This window comes from Lasioglossum baleicum, chromosome 5 (assembly GCF_051020765.1).
Source record: "Lasioglossum baleicum chromosome 5, iyLasBale1, whole genome shotgun sequence".
Lineage (NCBI taxonomy): Eukaryota > Metazoa > Arthropoda > Insecta > Hymenoptera > Halictidae > Lasioglossum > Lasioglossum baleicum.
In genome coordinates this window covers 15,119,416-15,135,481 of record NC_134933.1, presented here as the reverse complement: position 1 = coordinate 15,135,481, position 16,066 = coordinate 15,119,416, and the positions used below count along the sequence as shown (strand labels likewise).

Sequence of the window (16,066 nt, the reverse complement as noted above, 5' to 3'; positions counted from 1 at the left end):
TACTAGGTACCCCTCTCTGATGGCCAGAGTCATAATATAATATGACACGTTGCGCATGCGCAACGTACGGTTTTAGTGGGGGACGTTGGTGGAGTGTGCGCATGGTGCTGGAATGGGATAGTGGAAGGGGAAAAAGAGGGGAATGTGTGAGCTCCGTTTGGAGGTTTGGAGCTGTTTGGAACTCAACTGGCGACACTGATCACAACTTCACAACTAGCTTCAAAACCCAGACCTAACGGCCGGGTCTTTCCCTCCTCCCCAGACGTTCTAATTGGTTCTAATCACAATTCACTTTAAAAAATTGCGAGTGAATTGTGATTATGTTGGGGGCGGAGAGGTCCTTAAGCTTAGACTATATACAGGGTGACCTAGACCACCTGTCCATCCCTTAAAATGGTGGAGAGTGATTTTTATTGAAAACTAAAAAAATTTTAGCAATTAATTCAAGTACGCTCTATCAAATGGTGGTAATCTTGACTCCAAATAAGAAGGTACTTACTAGCCAACGAATTTAAGACTCTACTGCGCATATGACTCTAACGGAACTCGTTCATTGGCTAATCCCCCTACTCGTACTTCGCCGACCACGCGATCATTGGCCGACGCCATCAATTTTATGGCTGACATGCAACAACATGCGCAGAACAAGTACCTTCTTATTTGGGCCCAAGTATAGCCGTCATACAGAATTTGAACTATATAGTAATGAAAAATCATGCGATCAGAATTATATACTTATATACAACTTATATAGTTAGGATTAGGATTACGTGGTGGAGGCTTTGGAGGTATATATTATATATCAGTATATATATATATATAGGCTTTAGCGCTTCGTACTGTACGAATCGTACAGGTCGCGCAGTCTATCTCTATATGTATATAAGTCTATGGTTTTACATAGAAATCAGGCTGAACATATTGTCGGCAGTGAGATTTTGTTTGTATCTTGTTTCGAGGTTATGCCATTTGTAGAGCGTTATAATTACGAGAAACGAATGTATCAGTGTATTTAAAATGAACTATGAACTAAGAGTTATAAAGATATTGTTAAATTAATCAAATTCCAGTACATAATATAATATGAAGTTAGTAAAGCCAAATTGGGTTACGCACGATGGTTTGTATATTTCATTCAAGATTCAAGTACACATATTTCGAACTTTAAACTTACAATATATGAATTAAAAAATTAAATTATACCCTAGGCTATCCAATATTTTCTGTGGATATACATCCAGATGGAAAAAGATTTGCTACGGGTGGTCAAGGTATTACTGTCTTCCATTTATGTTATAATTTTTCCTGGATATCCGGGTTTACTGTTTTCGTTTATTCGAAACATGATACATAACTATTCATATTATCATTCTAGGAGGTGATTCCGGGAGGGTTGTCATATGGAATATGGAACCAGTAGTTAATGAAATTGCAGAATTAGATGAGAATATTCCAAAAATGTTGTGTCAATTAGATAATCATCTTGGTACAAATAATATTGATATATATATTTATTTAATTTCTATATGTTTAAGATTCGAATTGCACATTTTATTGCAATATATAAAAATTTGTTATTTTTATTTTATAGCATGTGTCAACTGTGTTAGATGGAGCAATAATGGATTATTGGCATCAGGTGGAGTAGATAAACTCATTATGATCTGGAGGTTGTCAGGTGGAGTTGGCGGCAGTTCTATGTTTGGCGGAAAGTCTAGCGTAGAAACATGGCGTTGCATAGCTACTTTACGTTCTCATGAAGCAGACGTATTAGATCTCGCATGGGCACCGCATAGTCCATGGTTGGCTTCTGCCTCAGTGGACAATAGTGTAATCGTATGGGACGCTTCGAAGTTTCCAGCCATTGTGGCTGTGTTGAAAGGTCATAAAGGATTCGTGAAAGGGATTACTTGGGATCCTGTTGGGAAATATTTAGCTTCTCAATCCGATGACAAAACGTTACGCGTATGGCGTACTACCGATTGGACAGAAGCAGCTCTGATATCTGAACCGTTCGATGAATGCGGTGGAACCACTCATGTTTTAAGACTTTCCTGGAGTCCCGATGGTCAATATTTAGTGTCAGCTCATGCCATGAATGGTGGTGGCCCAACTGCTCAAATAATCGAAAGAGATGGATGGACCCAAGACAAAGATTTTGTCGGACATAGAAAAGCTGTTACGTGCGTGGTATGTAATGTGATAATTGTCGCGATCTAGCTCCTTGAGGATCTCCACGATTGCTGTCCCTTCGCCTACCCCTTCCACTGGGGGGCATCCCCGCGAGGGACCAAGAAGCTCCAGCTCACAGTCGAACGGAAGTTCGGCCTCACGATCCTAGTTTACTCTGTACTTTTGGCGCGATCGACGCAGTCATAAAAAATGTTTCCCTACACGATCTCTGTCTCTGCTCGGAACAGGAACTAGATCTCGACTTTACTGTAACTAGCATTAGAAAAAAATGTACACAGAGATTATAATTTATTCAATTATATATTCTTCTCTTATTTCAGAGATTTAATGGAAATATCTTACAAAAAAAGCAACCTGGATCTTCTAAACCTCAACAGTACTGTTGCGTTGCTATAGGATCTCGTGACCGTTCTCTCTCCGTATGGTTAACGTCCTTAAAAAGGCCTCTAGTAGTGATACATGAATTATTTACGCACTCGGTACTAGATGCTAGCTGGTCACCGTGTGGTCTACGCCTAGCAGCTTGTTCTTGGGACGGATCTGTTGTACTTATCGAGTTTACTCAACAGGAATTGGGTCAACCATTAGACCCTGCTGAACAAGTAATCGTTCAACTTGTGAATTATTTACTATACGTTATAGTTTATATTATAATATGTTAATAGGCTGCATACTAGGTTTTATTTCATTGCAGAGTAGTCTCCATGAACGTTTGTATGGTAAACCTTTGGTTCAAGGAAGTTGTACGGTAATGGAGGCACCGGAACTTCTCAATTTGAAGACAACTTCACCAACGCAAACAACTCAAACGCAAACGTCAACAAGCATAAATTCGGTACAGCCACCGACTACTACACCTACAACTCCCGCGAAAGGTCCAATTAATAAACAAATCGAAACAAGGACGTCCGATGGTAAAAGGCGGATAACGCCAATGTTTATACCACCGCCATCAGACACAATGTTCGTTTGATATAAGTAACTTATAATAATCTTGGAACATTCTCTTAATATTACAACGATTCTGTTTGTATATTAGGGACTCGTCGATTACTAGATTGGGGACGCCAACATTTACCAGTCAAGTCAAAAGTTCGATCGTTATAGAGAAGCGAAACGATGTTGTAGCGCCCAATGTTACTGCTTCAGTGAATTCGACCAATACTAATAGTCCAACGTCTACATTGACTTTGAAACGACGCGAACAAACTACACCGAAACTACATCACGCGGCGCCTACTAAAAAGCCAAAAATCACATCTGAAAGAAGTATAAATCAAATTTTACTTCCGCCGTTGAAGCCATCCAGTTCCTTGTCTCAACAAGCTGGCCACTATGCCGTGACCGTAACCAATAGCCAAGGTTTAGCTCATTTACAAGTGTTCAAGGGTACAGATTCTGAACCAACTTGGGATTTATATTTAGGATACAGTGCTGTAGCCCTAGCAGCTTCGCCAGCGGTTATAGCGCTTGGTTTAGAAGATGGAAGTCTTCATACGTTTCATCCTGCGAAAGGATGTCGACCAGCACCTCCTCTGGCTCCGCCCGCACCACTTGCAAAAGTCCATGCAGTTGGGAATGCGGTAATAGTATCTTTACTATTAACTATATAGAGATCGCGGTTTTGAACGTGTACTAAAATACACGTGTACACGTGGTACGTGAACCGTGTAGTACAAAAAATTAAGGATCCGTGAATACGGATCCGTGGACACTGTACACGAATCGAAAAAGAATTCGATCGGAAAACAACAACGCATCACTTGTCGGACTCGAACGTGCCGAACGGATCCGTGTACACGGATCCTTAAATTCGTACGGTTCACGTACCATGTGTACTTATATGTATACACGTAAAACAGAGATCTCTACTATTACCCCAAATATTTTTTTTTCGTTTTATTTTGGATAAATGAATGACAATTGTATATCGAGTACCTATATCTTCAGGTAATGGTGATTTCAAGTTGCGGAGCGGTTCGTGTGTGGGAAATAGGATACTCGTGTAGAATGATAGTTTCCACTTCTGCTGCACACTTGGCAGTACCAGGCACCTCTTTGTTATCGTGCACCTTATACAATGGAATGCCTCATTTAGCTTTTACCAATGCCAGAGCATACATATATCATAAAGAAATGGGTACGTAGATCGAATGGATGTCTATGACTCGTTTGTGAGAGAACGATCGACACCCAAATATATGTAGTATCTTGTAGCAAACGTTTACTCACAAAAATATGATTATATTTAGGTACGTGGTTATTAATTGGCGACAGTCAAGATCCTATATGGCGCTGGGCGTCATTTAATGCGTCCAGTACATCCGGAAGTAGAGCACCCAGGGGACCTCTTTCTTCTTTACAAGAAGGATTATTGAGAACAGCTGGAAATACTTTACCTAATCCAAGATTACCCCATAGCGCTCCCAGCGTAGTATCTTATTTAGAACAACAAATGCTGGCTTCCAGAGCACTTGGAAGCGCACAGGAATATGTACATTGGCTCATAGCTTTAGTGTCCTTTTTGTTGACTCAAGGTAGATAAGAATATTTAATTTATATTTTATATTTACCGATCGTATTTTGCAATCTTATATTTCTTCCAGATGGATTAGAGAAACGTTTGCGGTTAATTTTGGATGATCTTTTGGGTCCGAGTCACACGTCAGCTTCCAAAAGTATATGGGATCCTTTGATACTGGTATTGGTTCAAGTGTCTGTTACATCGTATTATATATATAGTATTGTATTATACATAAGGTTGAGTATTGTTAATACGTTATTCAATTTGTACAGGGAATGAAGAAGCATAAACTTTTAGAAGATGTATTGTCTGTTGTTGGTGGACATCTTCGTTGGCAAAGGTTGTACCTCGAATACACGGAACAGTTAACTGCGCTAAAACCTCAAATGATTTGAAAAAGACTCGATCGAACCATAACTGCGATATGATACGTGAAATTTCTATTGTAATTATACATACACTACTGTGCAAAAGAAAGAAGCACTCAGTATAATTATAAGATATAATGACAAATAATATCTTTATGTAGAAATTGTAATGTATAACGATTGATTTATTGCATTTAAAGTATTGGATAATCCGCAATAAAACACACAGCGGAATCCTTTTTCAAAACTTACTGTGTTCTTGTTTGATTTTTTATGCTTTTCTATTAGATATGACCGGGTGCTTCTTTCTTTTGCACAACAGTGTACATATATTATACATCATGACACTAAAATGATGTTACTCGATTTTTTTTATTAATTTAATGTTACAAATTAACTAAGATGTAATATAAAAAGCCACTTCTAAACATTTTTTTCAGTTCCTAAAAAGCGTAGAATATTCTAACATTATTTAAGAAACGTTTTGGATTTCTTGTACATTTTAAAAGCACATCGTTATAGAGAAATAAAATTGTACAGTTTTTTATATCGTTTATGTCATAGGCATAAGTAAACTAAACTAATAAAAATCAAATTTTCTACTGAAAAGTCTCGTGGAAAATCTTCTGACAAGCTTGAAACAGTGTAAAATCAAGATGATTGCGTACGCGTACAGAGGACAAATAAAGAAATTAATTGACAAAAATTTTAACAATTTTATATTATTTCCATACAGTATCACACACACACACACACACACACATTGGAACAAAATTCTTATAATTTATTTATCTGTAATGCAACATCAGTAAGTATTATCACAATGTCTCATAAGGTATGATGCACTGCAAAAAACTATCAGCATTAATAAGAATGCATTTCCGAAACTTGTACCTCAATTGTGCCTATAATTATAAAAATGGTCTGAGACATATATTTCTTGTTTCGAGATATTTAAAGGAAATGAATTCCATAGAATGTTGAAATAACAAGCACTATCTAACGGTTCATTTTTGACAATATCGTAAAAATTACATTGAATTAATTTTATTTAAAATAATGTGATGTGAAATAACTAATAAACTCATTTTTTTTAAATTTTGACTTAGACCACTTTCATAATTATGGGCACAATTATATTCATCGATAAGGAGGAAAACGTGTATAACAACGCGCAAATCTGTGGTAAACAATTGAAAAATACACTTATAAAAAGTAAGAGTAGTAAATCTGACAAAATATCCTGCAAATTCGAAAAATTATTCACCATATGATCAGCAGCATACCTAATTTTGATTTTGATATTAATTTTGCTCTATGTATGTATACCGTTTCTTTTCTACCATAAGAGTTCTAATTATAAATGCAGCTATTTATTTGTCTTTCAATTGAGAGAGAGAGAGAGAGAGAGAGAGAGAGAGAGAGAGAGAGAGAGAGAGAGAGAGAGAGAGAGAGGGAGACACTGTAATTCAGATAAAAACCTATTTTTACGAAGCATTGTAGAAGAATACTACTTTCACATATGCATGTAAATTATCTATATATACAATATACATAAAGAACATGACATACTAACACAATGACAGATTTGCATAAAGCATCCATCTAAGCGGGTATACATATAAAAGATCAAATGCTAAGACAAGTGCATAGAATATTTCAAATAGTGTGCATGAATATAAATATCCAATTAAAAACTGTTAGCGTTCACTTTTTCACAAGATGTGAACATTCAGTTATTCTACATTCTCTAAAATGAACTATTTTAAAAAATATTCATAACTAAACAACATTATATTATATTATATTATATTATTATATTATATTATATAATTGTACTTTCTTTAAATGCTTGTCACAGAATTTATAATATATAAACTTGAACTTGCGACACAAGTAAATACATAGGAAAATCGTGTTAAGTACAGAAGTCTATAAATTTATATTTTATAATAAAATAGTAAAAGATGCCAGTTAAATTTGTGTAAATAGGATATGTAACCGTATTAATGTAGGCAGAATGCATTACGATATCTTTCCATTTTTCTTCTAAATGATGTAAAAAACTTCAAGTATAGGAACTACTATCGTAAAACTAATTGAAAGTTCATTTCGCTCGACCAATTTCTTTACTTGTAACTATTGTCTGAACAAACTAGTTAATATATTGGAATCGATCGAATAACATTTTAAATATTTACTGGAGCAAAACGTTGTTATTATTATTATTAATATACGAAGCTAAATATTTTTATTTTCTTCAATTAAAGCAACCGTATGTTAGAAATTTCGATCTGTTCAAGTCCAACGAATGGCATCATTAAGAACCATTTTACATATATCGAAAAAATTTCAACAGAAATGCTATCCGTATTCGACTACTATTCTTGTAATTATCCGAATCCCTCTGATAGTACAAAAATCACATTTTTTAATACCACATCGTTACAACAGGCGTCTATGAAGTACATTATCATCGTGTACAGTAAGTTCAACAAATGCTCAATTCAAATAACATTTTTGTACCTTCGGTAATCATGTTCAATCCTGACATTTATATAACTCTTAAATGAATCCATTCAAACACAAATATGTAATTTATGCTCTACATATTGTGCGTTATACATGTATATTCCACATCATAGCACATACAATAAATTATGTGCGTCTAATCAACACGTACAATTCTTTCAATCTGATAACAAGCTATGACTAGTATCGTATATGTATATGCAATGCAGGCCACAATGTTACTTACAACATTATCCATTGCCATAAGCTTTGCTATTGCAATAAACTCGATATCAATATCATTGATATATAATATAATTAATGAAATTTAAGCAGTCATGTGTATGTATACACATAAGTATATACACATAAAAATCGTATTGTTTGAATTTTAATAATACTGTATTTTTTAACAGTTAGACTTTCTCAAATCCTAACTATACGAGAGCGTGTATCTTCTTATAGAAAAAGAATTAATCGCTATCCATTATAGCGGACTCCTTTAATTCTGATTCGTCGACATAATGACTCTTCGAATTTCTTTCCTCGGTAGACTTTACACACTAAAAAAGTGCTAGTACTTACAAAGTATAAAAATATTGAACCGATTTAGAAAACCAGTGTACTCACATCTTCGACTCGTATTCGTGGTGCAGATATCTGTTCAGGGGAATGCCACGGTTTGCAGTTTGGGTTATTTAATAACTTCCAATTAGGGTAGGCCACAGAAGCTTTATGTAACTTTTTAACCATCTAAAACAGAAATAGGGATTACAGAGTTTGTCATCCGAGCAAAAATCTTACTTTCTTTAGAATCAAACAGACAACGTACAGACCTTGGGCGCGAATATTTGTGTAACTTTATTGACTAGCCAAACTGGTAGTTTCCCATGTGGATCAGTGTGAGATACATATCCCAATTCAGAACCATCCCCATTTCGCGACGGTCTGACAATGTATCCTTAAATTAAGAACATCAACAGCATAGAATTGCATAAAATCTAATTCAATAATTTCAATTTGATCATTATTACTAGACTGCAGATCTTTATGCATTTATGAAGAAATTGATTGGGTGAGATATAAACCAGTAAAAGATTTTAAAAATTCGAGAACGTTCTAATGTTTCTTTTAAGATAATAAAGTCGTTAAGGGATGAAATTTTTATGTTATTCCTGCTTCTCACAATCAATGCAAAACATTTTTATGTTGCATAAAGATCTGCAGTCTACTTATTACAAATTACAGTACCTGTAAGATAAGATGTTGCTCTCACGTATTGTTTTCTCGGTGGATAATCTTTATGGAAAACGGAATGATTTAGAATTAATTGTTCTAAACCGGTATCGAGCCAAGACCTTTGTAGTACAAAATCTCTGTTTTTTAACGGAGATGGACAAGACACTAATTGGAACATATACCGATTTTTATTTAACGCAATTACAAACAATACTGCTACAAATACATTAAAGACAAAATGCTTACTGGAATAGTAACCAATATCGTTATTCGGATTAAAAAAGCCTATATCTTTCGATTCGATCATATGGGTATCCCAAACTTTTCTATACTCGGGATCATGCAATACGTCGTATAATGTCTCTGGCAAAACATCGGCAAAACGAGTTCTAATCTATAAAATAATTTCTCATTAATGCTATACACCAATGTAAATCCATATCAAGAATCTAAATGTGAATCGCTATTAAACATGTACGTACTTTCACCATTCTGAAACTAATTCCTGGCACAGATTTTGTCCAAACTGACAAATCAGGTTTATTGTAATCCAACCTCCAGTCATTATTATCATCGTATAGTCGTTTCAATTTCTCGAAATCCTTATCTTCGGCAATTTTAACAATTCCAATATCCATTTTATATGTATGTACTATCTATGAAACGTTCGACGTAATTAATTACAAAACATAATTACAAAAAAGAAAATAAGTATTTCAATTACCTGATGCACCTAAAGTTTACAGCATACTCATAAAAAATTTAAATACACTTAATTCTGTTATGCAATAGGCCTTATACTTATGCCGAAGTAACCTTTGGACAGTCTTATGCATTGTTGCGCTTTTGGGATAATGATTAATTGTATAATCCATGAAGTTTGTTCATGCTAAACAGATATTGAATTAATTATTAATGAAATCTATGTAAACGCTGTTGTTTATAACATTGAAATATTTGTATATAGTGAAAATATAATAAAACAGGAACTGTGTTTTTTCTCATTCTAATTAGTGTTAGAAAATGTTTATATATAAGTACTTTTGTATAGCTAAATACATAATGCCAATAGTTGAAAAATATTTAAATCTCAATTAACTAAATATGTACTTATATACGATGGAAATGTTACGATATAACCTTCGAATGAATTGAAAACATAAATAATGAAAAATTTAAAAAAACAGACTGTCTAAAAGTATTGATAATTATACGATGAACCAAGAGTAAGGTCAAAATAAGAATTTAAACAGCCCGCATAAACACAGCTACAAAATATGTATTTACGTGTATGATTTCTTAAAGATAAAAACAAAATAACCTTTCCCCATACAGCATACGGTAGGTATAAATACATAGTAAAGTACCTTTTTCTTGTTCGAATATATAATTATTCTGCTCGCCGCAAAAGTGCATTTCTACGGGATAGAGACAAATCATATCACATATTTATTCCACTTTCGGATAGGGTTAAAATTTTCCATATGAAATGCAATAAATCGAATATCGCAATCAAGTCAAATCAAGTCTCACTGAAAATATGAACCGACCTGCGTCACCGGCACGGTGTAGCTGGTGATAGGTTAGCGAACATCTATGGAATTTATCTGTTTCAACACCACTGTTGAGGTTCAGATTATTTTCCCTATGTGTAGGTAACATACCATCCACATTTTCATTCGATATTACATATTTTGTAATATTTTTCGTTCCTCTCGGAGAATACATACTGTAATTGTAGCACATTGAGTCTGTAAGCATTCTAATTACATACATTTATTCTTAATTGCAAGTGTTTCTTAACTATTTATAAACAACTATTATATTCATGTATATATACATATATATACTCAATACTCCACACACAACACTTGCAGAAAGACTAAAATAATTCAGAAAACTTTTAGCTACGATAACTTCCTAAAAAATAAGTTTAAGGCACAAGTATATTAATACTTTTATGTAGAGTACAGAACATCAATCGGTGCAGTCAAAAATATAGATCCATTTAAAAAAAAAGGGGCTGTTTCATTTTTTTGATGGACTGATGCACAAAAATGCATAAAGTTATGCACAAAAGTGCATATTATGCACCATCCAAGACGATTTAACTTTGATCTATTTATACCGGATTCTTCTATTTCCAATGATTTAGAAGATACAACCTCTGTTCCAGTTACATAGGACACCCTGTATATATATTCGTTTCTTTTTACAGGAGAATATTCTCATTATGGGTACAAAAATTCCTGTGAACACTGGAAATATCGAGCTGGACAATAAAATCGACGAATGGTTAAAATGGAACAAGGTCCTGATATCTACAATTCATATTCTTTTGCATTCAAAACGAATATTGTATGAATGCTTTATCTACTAGCAATCGACTAATGGTCTTTCAAAAAACAAGGATTAACAATTAAGAATTGAGAATTTGTTAATAAATTCTCCAATAGTCATAACAACTTCATTCTTAATCTGATAAGTTATTTCGAGCAATATAATAACTAGTACCTTGTGTTGAGATTATTGCTATAAAGAAAATTATCGAGCTTCTTGTAGACACATTGTACTTATTGAAAATACTACGAATAGATTTCTAGTAGCCGAAAGTTATGACTAATTGGTTTTCAGGATCCAAAAGCTGGTCATAAGATCGAAGAACTTGTCCAAGAAAATAATGTTCAGATCTTGTCAAAGTTGTTCTCGAAAAGACTTGAATTTGGTACGGCTGGGCTAAGAGGCTGTATGGGTCCAGGATATAGTCAGATGAACGATTTAGTTATAGTTCAAACTGGTCAAGGATTATCAAACTATTTACTAAATGTTGTATCCGATGCACCAGAAAAGGGAGTAATAATAGGATACGATGGACGTCATTGTAGCAAAATGTTTGTAAAAATATCAATCACAATCTGATCAATCACTTATACTAATATTCTATATTGTTTCAGGTTCGCAGAATTGACTGCTGCAATTTTTGTGGCAAAATCTATAAAAGTATATCTGTTTTCAAAAGTTGTCCCAACTCCCTTCATACCTTATGGCGTGGTGAAATATAAATGTGCAGCAGGAATAATGGTTACAGCTTCCCATAATCCCAAGGATGACAATGGTTATAAAGTCTATTGGGAGAATGGTGCACAAATAATTTCACCTCATGATAAAAAAATTCAAAAGTACATACTCGAAAATCTGAAACCTGACGAATCTTCTTGGGACGTGACAAAAGTATATGAAAGCCCATTATACAAAGATCCATGGAATGACATTACACAATCGTACTTTCATAGTCTCAAACAAACAGTTTTATATCCTGAAGTAAATAGAAATACGATATTAAAGTTTACATATACCCCCATGCATGGTGTCGGATATGAATACATGAGTACGGCATTCGATGCTGCAAATTTGAAGGTATCTTTATCTAGTACAAACTTTAGAAAGATAGAATAAAATAAGAAAATAAGGGTAACAGAAGAAATGTTATTTCTATTTGTTACAGCCATTCATAATAGTTGAAGAACAAAAATTGCCTGATCCAGAATTTCCAACTGTAAAATTTCCAAATCCTGAGGAAGGGAAGAGTGCTTTGGACCTTAGCATAAAAACAGCAAATGAAAATTCTTCTTCTATCATAATTGCCAACGATCCTGATGCGGATAGATTAGCTTGTGGTATAAAAATGAAAAGGTACATAATATAGTGTGGCTGTTATATCGAATCTAATTAACGTTTTAATTTGAATCTATTTATTTCTATTACAGTGGAGAATGGTATATTTTTTCGGGCAACGAATTAGGAGCGCTATTAGGATGGTGGATGATGCATGCGTATCAAGTACAACATCCTGACACAGATTTCTCTAATGTATATATGCTAGCGTCAACGGTATCGAGCAAAATTTTAGCATCGATGGCTAAACAGGAAGGATTTAACTTCGAGGTGAGTACACTTTAAACAGTGTACTTAGATACAGTTGTCTTTACTTTTCTTCGAATACTTTTCTATAGAACTTTTCTATGTTCAAAAGGAAACTTTAACAGGTTTTAAATGGATGGGCAATAGAACGGTAGAACTAGAGAAAGCGGGTAAAGTAGTAATATTTGCATACGAAGAAGCAATTGGTTTCATGTGTGGTTCTACTGTATTGGACAAAGATGGTATAAGTGCTGGAATGCGCATAGCAGAATTAGCAGCTTATCTCGAGACAATAGGTTTTACGCTTTATGAAAAACTAAACGAGATATATGCTCAGTAAGTCGTATCGATGCATCATAGATGTTCAGTTAAACGCTTATCTAACTTGTGGCACTTTATCTTCAATTTGAAGAAACTTCGTATGTGTATTTAGATATGTACTTCATATGTTTATTCCAGATATGGATATCACATTTCTAAGAATTCATATTGGATTTGTCATGAACCAGATACAATTAAAGCAATATTTGAAAGATTACGAAATTACACTGGAGAACAAAATACGGTAAGAAATATAGATATAATATTTAATTCCATGTTATATTAATAACAAGATATTCGTGTGGAAATAAAGTGTGAAAATATCGCTTCAAGAGCTCAAAATACAATAACGAACAAGAAAATTAGATTTACATAATGCAGTTCAAACTACAGTAAATCCTCTATAAACGCAAATCGGGGGGATTCGTTTGTATTTATCGTAGACGGGACACCATTTTTTTGAGCTTCAAAGGCCGAGCCGAACGTAGAGTAGGACAGCGCGCGGCCAAAGCGACTGCGAGTCTCCGCGTCTCTTTCTTTCTCATACGCTGTCCTTCCTTGCGCTCGAAACATTCATCGTCAATCAAACTTTGAACTGTGCCGGCGACTACGACTCTCCGCGTCTCTTTCTTCCACATACGCTGTCCTTCCTTGCGTACGAAACGTTCATCGTCAATGAAACCACTAAATACTTGTAATTATTTCGTGTTTGGTCTTATTTTAATCAGAAAAATGCCACAAATATAGTGGTGAAAGTCTCATTAAAACATAAGTAATAATAAAAAAGATTTGAACTGTGCCGACGACTGCGACTCCCCGCGTCGCATTACTGGTAGTGATTCACACTGATATACCCGAGCCGAGATCAGATTACTACAGTGGAGGGGATCTTTTTTTTCCGTTTATCGTGTACAGCCTTCGAGCGTTTATAAAGAATATACTGTAGTATTGCAAGTCATCCATACCTACACTACACAGAGTATGAGAAAGCATAAAACGACGAGTATTTAATTACATAGGCGTAGTTTTGCGTGTGTACGAACAACATTAACCGCGTTCAGTTTGTTTATAGTTTTCAGAGCGATAGTAATACCAAATATACTTCACATGTTATGTATTTCTAAGTAATAATACTAATAATCTTTGCCGTGTTAAACGACAATATACATATGTTGAGAAGCTATTTAAAAACATTGTGAAACAGTTCGTTTTTTTGAACATGTTTACAAATATTTTATTTGTGTCTTTGACACTTTTGCCGTTAGTATTTTTTGCTTTTCTAATGTTTCCGGTTGTACAAAATCTCTATTATCTAACACCGTTTGTTGAGAAATTTTCAGACACAAATAGGTAAATATTACGTTAACGAGAGGCATCTCGGATGACCTTGACTTTGAGACATGTTGTCGAGGACAACATTCTGAACAACTTTTCTCTACACATCTACTGCGCTCGAACTTAGTTCTCGAGACAATTGCAAAAAACTATTGCTAGTACTGAAATGAATTTTCCGTATTCGTGCACGCTCGAAAATCCAAGAGTAGTCTTTGAAAACTGAAATCTCACCTTACATATGTATGATCAGAATGAGACCCTGTTTTCTCTCTCAACTCCACAGCATGTTTAAAAAAAAAGGTAACCAGACGCCGCGCCGCAGCAGTCAATACAGTATTAGCAATAGTTTTTTGCGAATATCTCGAAAATTAAAAGCGGCCCCCCTATATGTAAAGGGAAAAGTTGTTCAAAATGTCGAAATCTATAACATCTTTAAATTTTCTCAAAATCTGAGAGGAGTGCCTCTTTCTAAATAATTACAAAAACTTCTTTTGTTTATAACTTTTTAATAAAAAACGGACGACGGCTTCTTGACGGTTACTCAGAATGTTGTCCTTGACAACATATGTCAAGGTCATCCGAGGTGCCTCCCCTTAATGTAATATTTACCCATAAATATATTGTAAGTGCATTTCTATAAAAGTCTATAGGATTCCTAGATGTGTATAAATACTACATATTCTGCAAAATATTTGTATGAAATGGTTTTGAACTTACTATAGGTTTGCTTACTATAATTTAATAATTGTTTTCAGTACCCGACAAGTATACTCAATGGGAAATACCCCATAGTAGGTGTTCGTGATCTGACCAACGGTTATGACAATACGAAACCAAAAAACAAGGCTATTCTACCAGTTTCAAAATCAAGTCAAATGATAACGTTTACTTTTAAGAATGGTTTAGTAGTAACATTAAGAACAAGCGGTACGGAACCCAAGATTAAGTACTACAGTGAATTATGTGCGACTCCCGAGGAAAAGTAAGCTGTCGAAAAACATAGCACACTCATATCACAAAACAGAAATATTCATTGCATTTAAATTGAAATCATCTGTATAAATTTGTTTTATCTTTTAGAAACCTTAAACTGCTAAGGGGTACGCTTGACGAAATGGTATCGTCCGTTGTAGAGGAATTTCTCCAACCTGAGATCAATGGATTGATACCTCGTCCCAGTTAAGTGGAATTATCAAGGTTTATTATAAAATTATAGGAGATGCCCCAATAATCCATCGAAGTAAAAAAGTACTTGCTATATTCCAGTTTTATACTTTTCTATTCTTTCTTCTAATTAACTATCTTAATTAGTATTTACTCAAATTGAAGTACAATTTGACGAATTCAATAATTCATGAAGTAACCAAATTTGTCATTTACTTGGTATAAGTATAAATATAGTAATGTTTATTTATTCAGAATAATTAATATTACTTAACTATTATTAAGTTCGTAAGGTCTGTAAAAATTTGGATTTACAAAAACTTATAATTCCTTCAATTAAGGATATTAAATGGAATAAAATGTTGGGAATTAGAGAGAATTTATTTGAATAACTGTTACTATCTTTTTTCAATTTATTTAAATGTATGAAAACGTACAAAATATATTGATAATGAAAATAAAAAAATGAGTATAATAATCCTATACATTG

General features: G+C 34.1%; 3 protein-coding genes across 11 annotated transcripts; 2 read left to right on the top strand and 1 right to left on the bottom strand.

Moving 5' to 3' along the window:
* Nucleotides 1-821: 821 nt before the first annotated feature.
* Nucleotides 822-6,540, top strand: Hira (histone cell cycle regulator-like protein). 3 transcript variants are annotated; one of them, XM_076424010.1, is made up of 12 exons: nt 822-1,120; nt 1,209-1,271; nt 1,376-1,486; nt 1,592-2,190; nt 2,514-2,795; nt 2,888-3,156; nt 3,233-3,555; nt 3,619-3,776; nt 4,144-4,333; nt 4,446-4,730; nt 4,800-4,894; nt 4,990-6,540. In XM_076424010.1, the coding sequence occupies exons 1-12, from the start codon at nt 1,084-1,086 to the stop codon at nt 5,110-5,112; spliced, it is 2,535 nt and encodes an 844-aa protein (XP_076280125.1). In that variant the 5' UTR covers nt 822-1,083; the 3' UTR covers nt 5,113-6,540. The 3 variants fall into 3 exon arrangements, with proteins under 3 accessions (XP_076280125.1, XP_076280124.1, XP_076280126.1); XM_076424009.1 differs by having other exon boundaries at nt 829-1,120; nt 3,233-3,776; XM_076424011.1 differs by having other exon boundaries at nt 830-1,120; nt 3,233-3,776; nt 4,800-4,908; nt 4,990-5,129.
* On the bottom strand, nt 6,468-10,345 carry LOC143208999 (START domain-containing protein 10). Of its 3 annotated transcripts, none has more exons than XM_076424097.1 (8): nt 10,203-10,345; nt 9,560-9,724; nt 9,318-9,491; nt 9,082-9,229; nt 8,848-9,000; nt 8,433-8,557; nt 8,227-8,349; nt 6,468-8,159 (listed from the first exon to the last, which is right to left on the bottom strand). In XM_076424097.1, the coding sequence occupies exons 3-8, from the start codon at nt 9,471-9,473 to the stop codon at nt 8,070-8,072; spliced, it is 795 nt and encodes a 264-aa protein (XP_076280212.1). In that variant the 5' UTR covers nt 9,474-9,491; nt 9,560-9,724; nt 10,203-10,345; the 3' UTR covers nt 6,468-8,069. The 3 variants fall into 3 exon arrangements, with proteins under 3 accessions (XP_076280212.1, XP_076280214.1, XP_076280213.1); XM_076424099.1 differs by having other exon boundaries at nt 6,468-7,869; XM_076424098.1 differs by having other exon boundaries at nt 9,318-9,487.
* On the top strand, nt 10,344-16,059 carry Pgm2a (phosphoglucomutase 2). 5 transcript variants are annotated; one of them, XM_076424047.1, is made up of 10 exons: nt 10,344-10,486; nt 11,054-11,146; nt 11,470-11,726; nt 11,790-12,252; nt 12,341-12,528; nt 12,603-12,780; nt 12,869-13,092; nt 13,216-13,321; nt 15,168-15,394; nt 15,493-16,059. In XM_076424047.1, exons 2-10 carry the CDS (start codon nt 11,069-11,071, stop codon nt 15,593-15,595), a joined length of 1,824 nt encoding a protein of 607 aa, XP_076280162.1. In that variant the 5' UTR covers nt 10,344-10,486; nt 11,054-11,068; the 3' UTR covers nt 15,596-16,059. The 5 variants fall into 5 exon arrangements, with proteins under 5 accessions (XP_076280162.1, XP_076280161.1, XP_076280166.1 ...); XM_076424046.1 differs by having other exon boundaries at nt 10,453-10,588; XM_076424048.1 differs by lacking the exon at nt 10,344-10,486 and adding an exon at nt 10,727-10,779.
* The last annotated feature ends 7 nt before the right edge of the window (nt 16,060-16,066 follow it).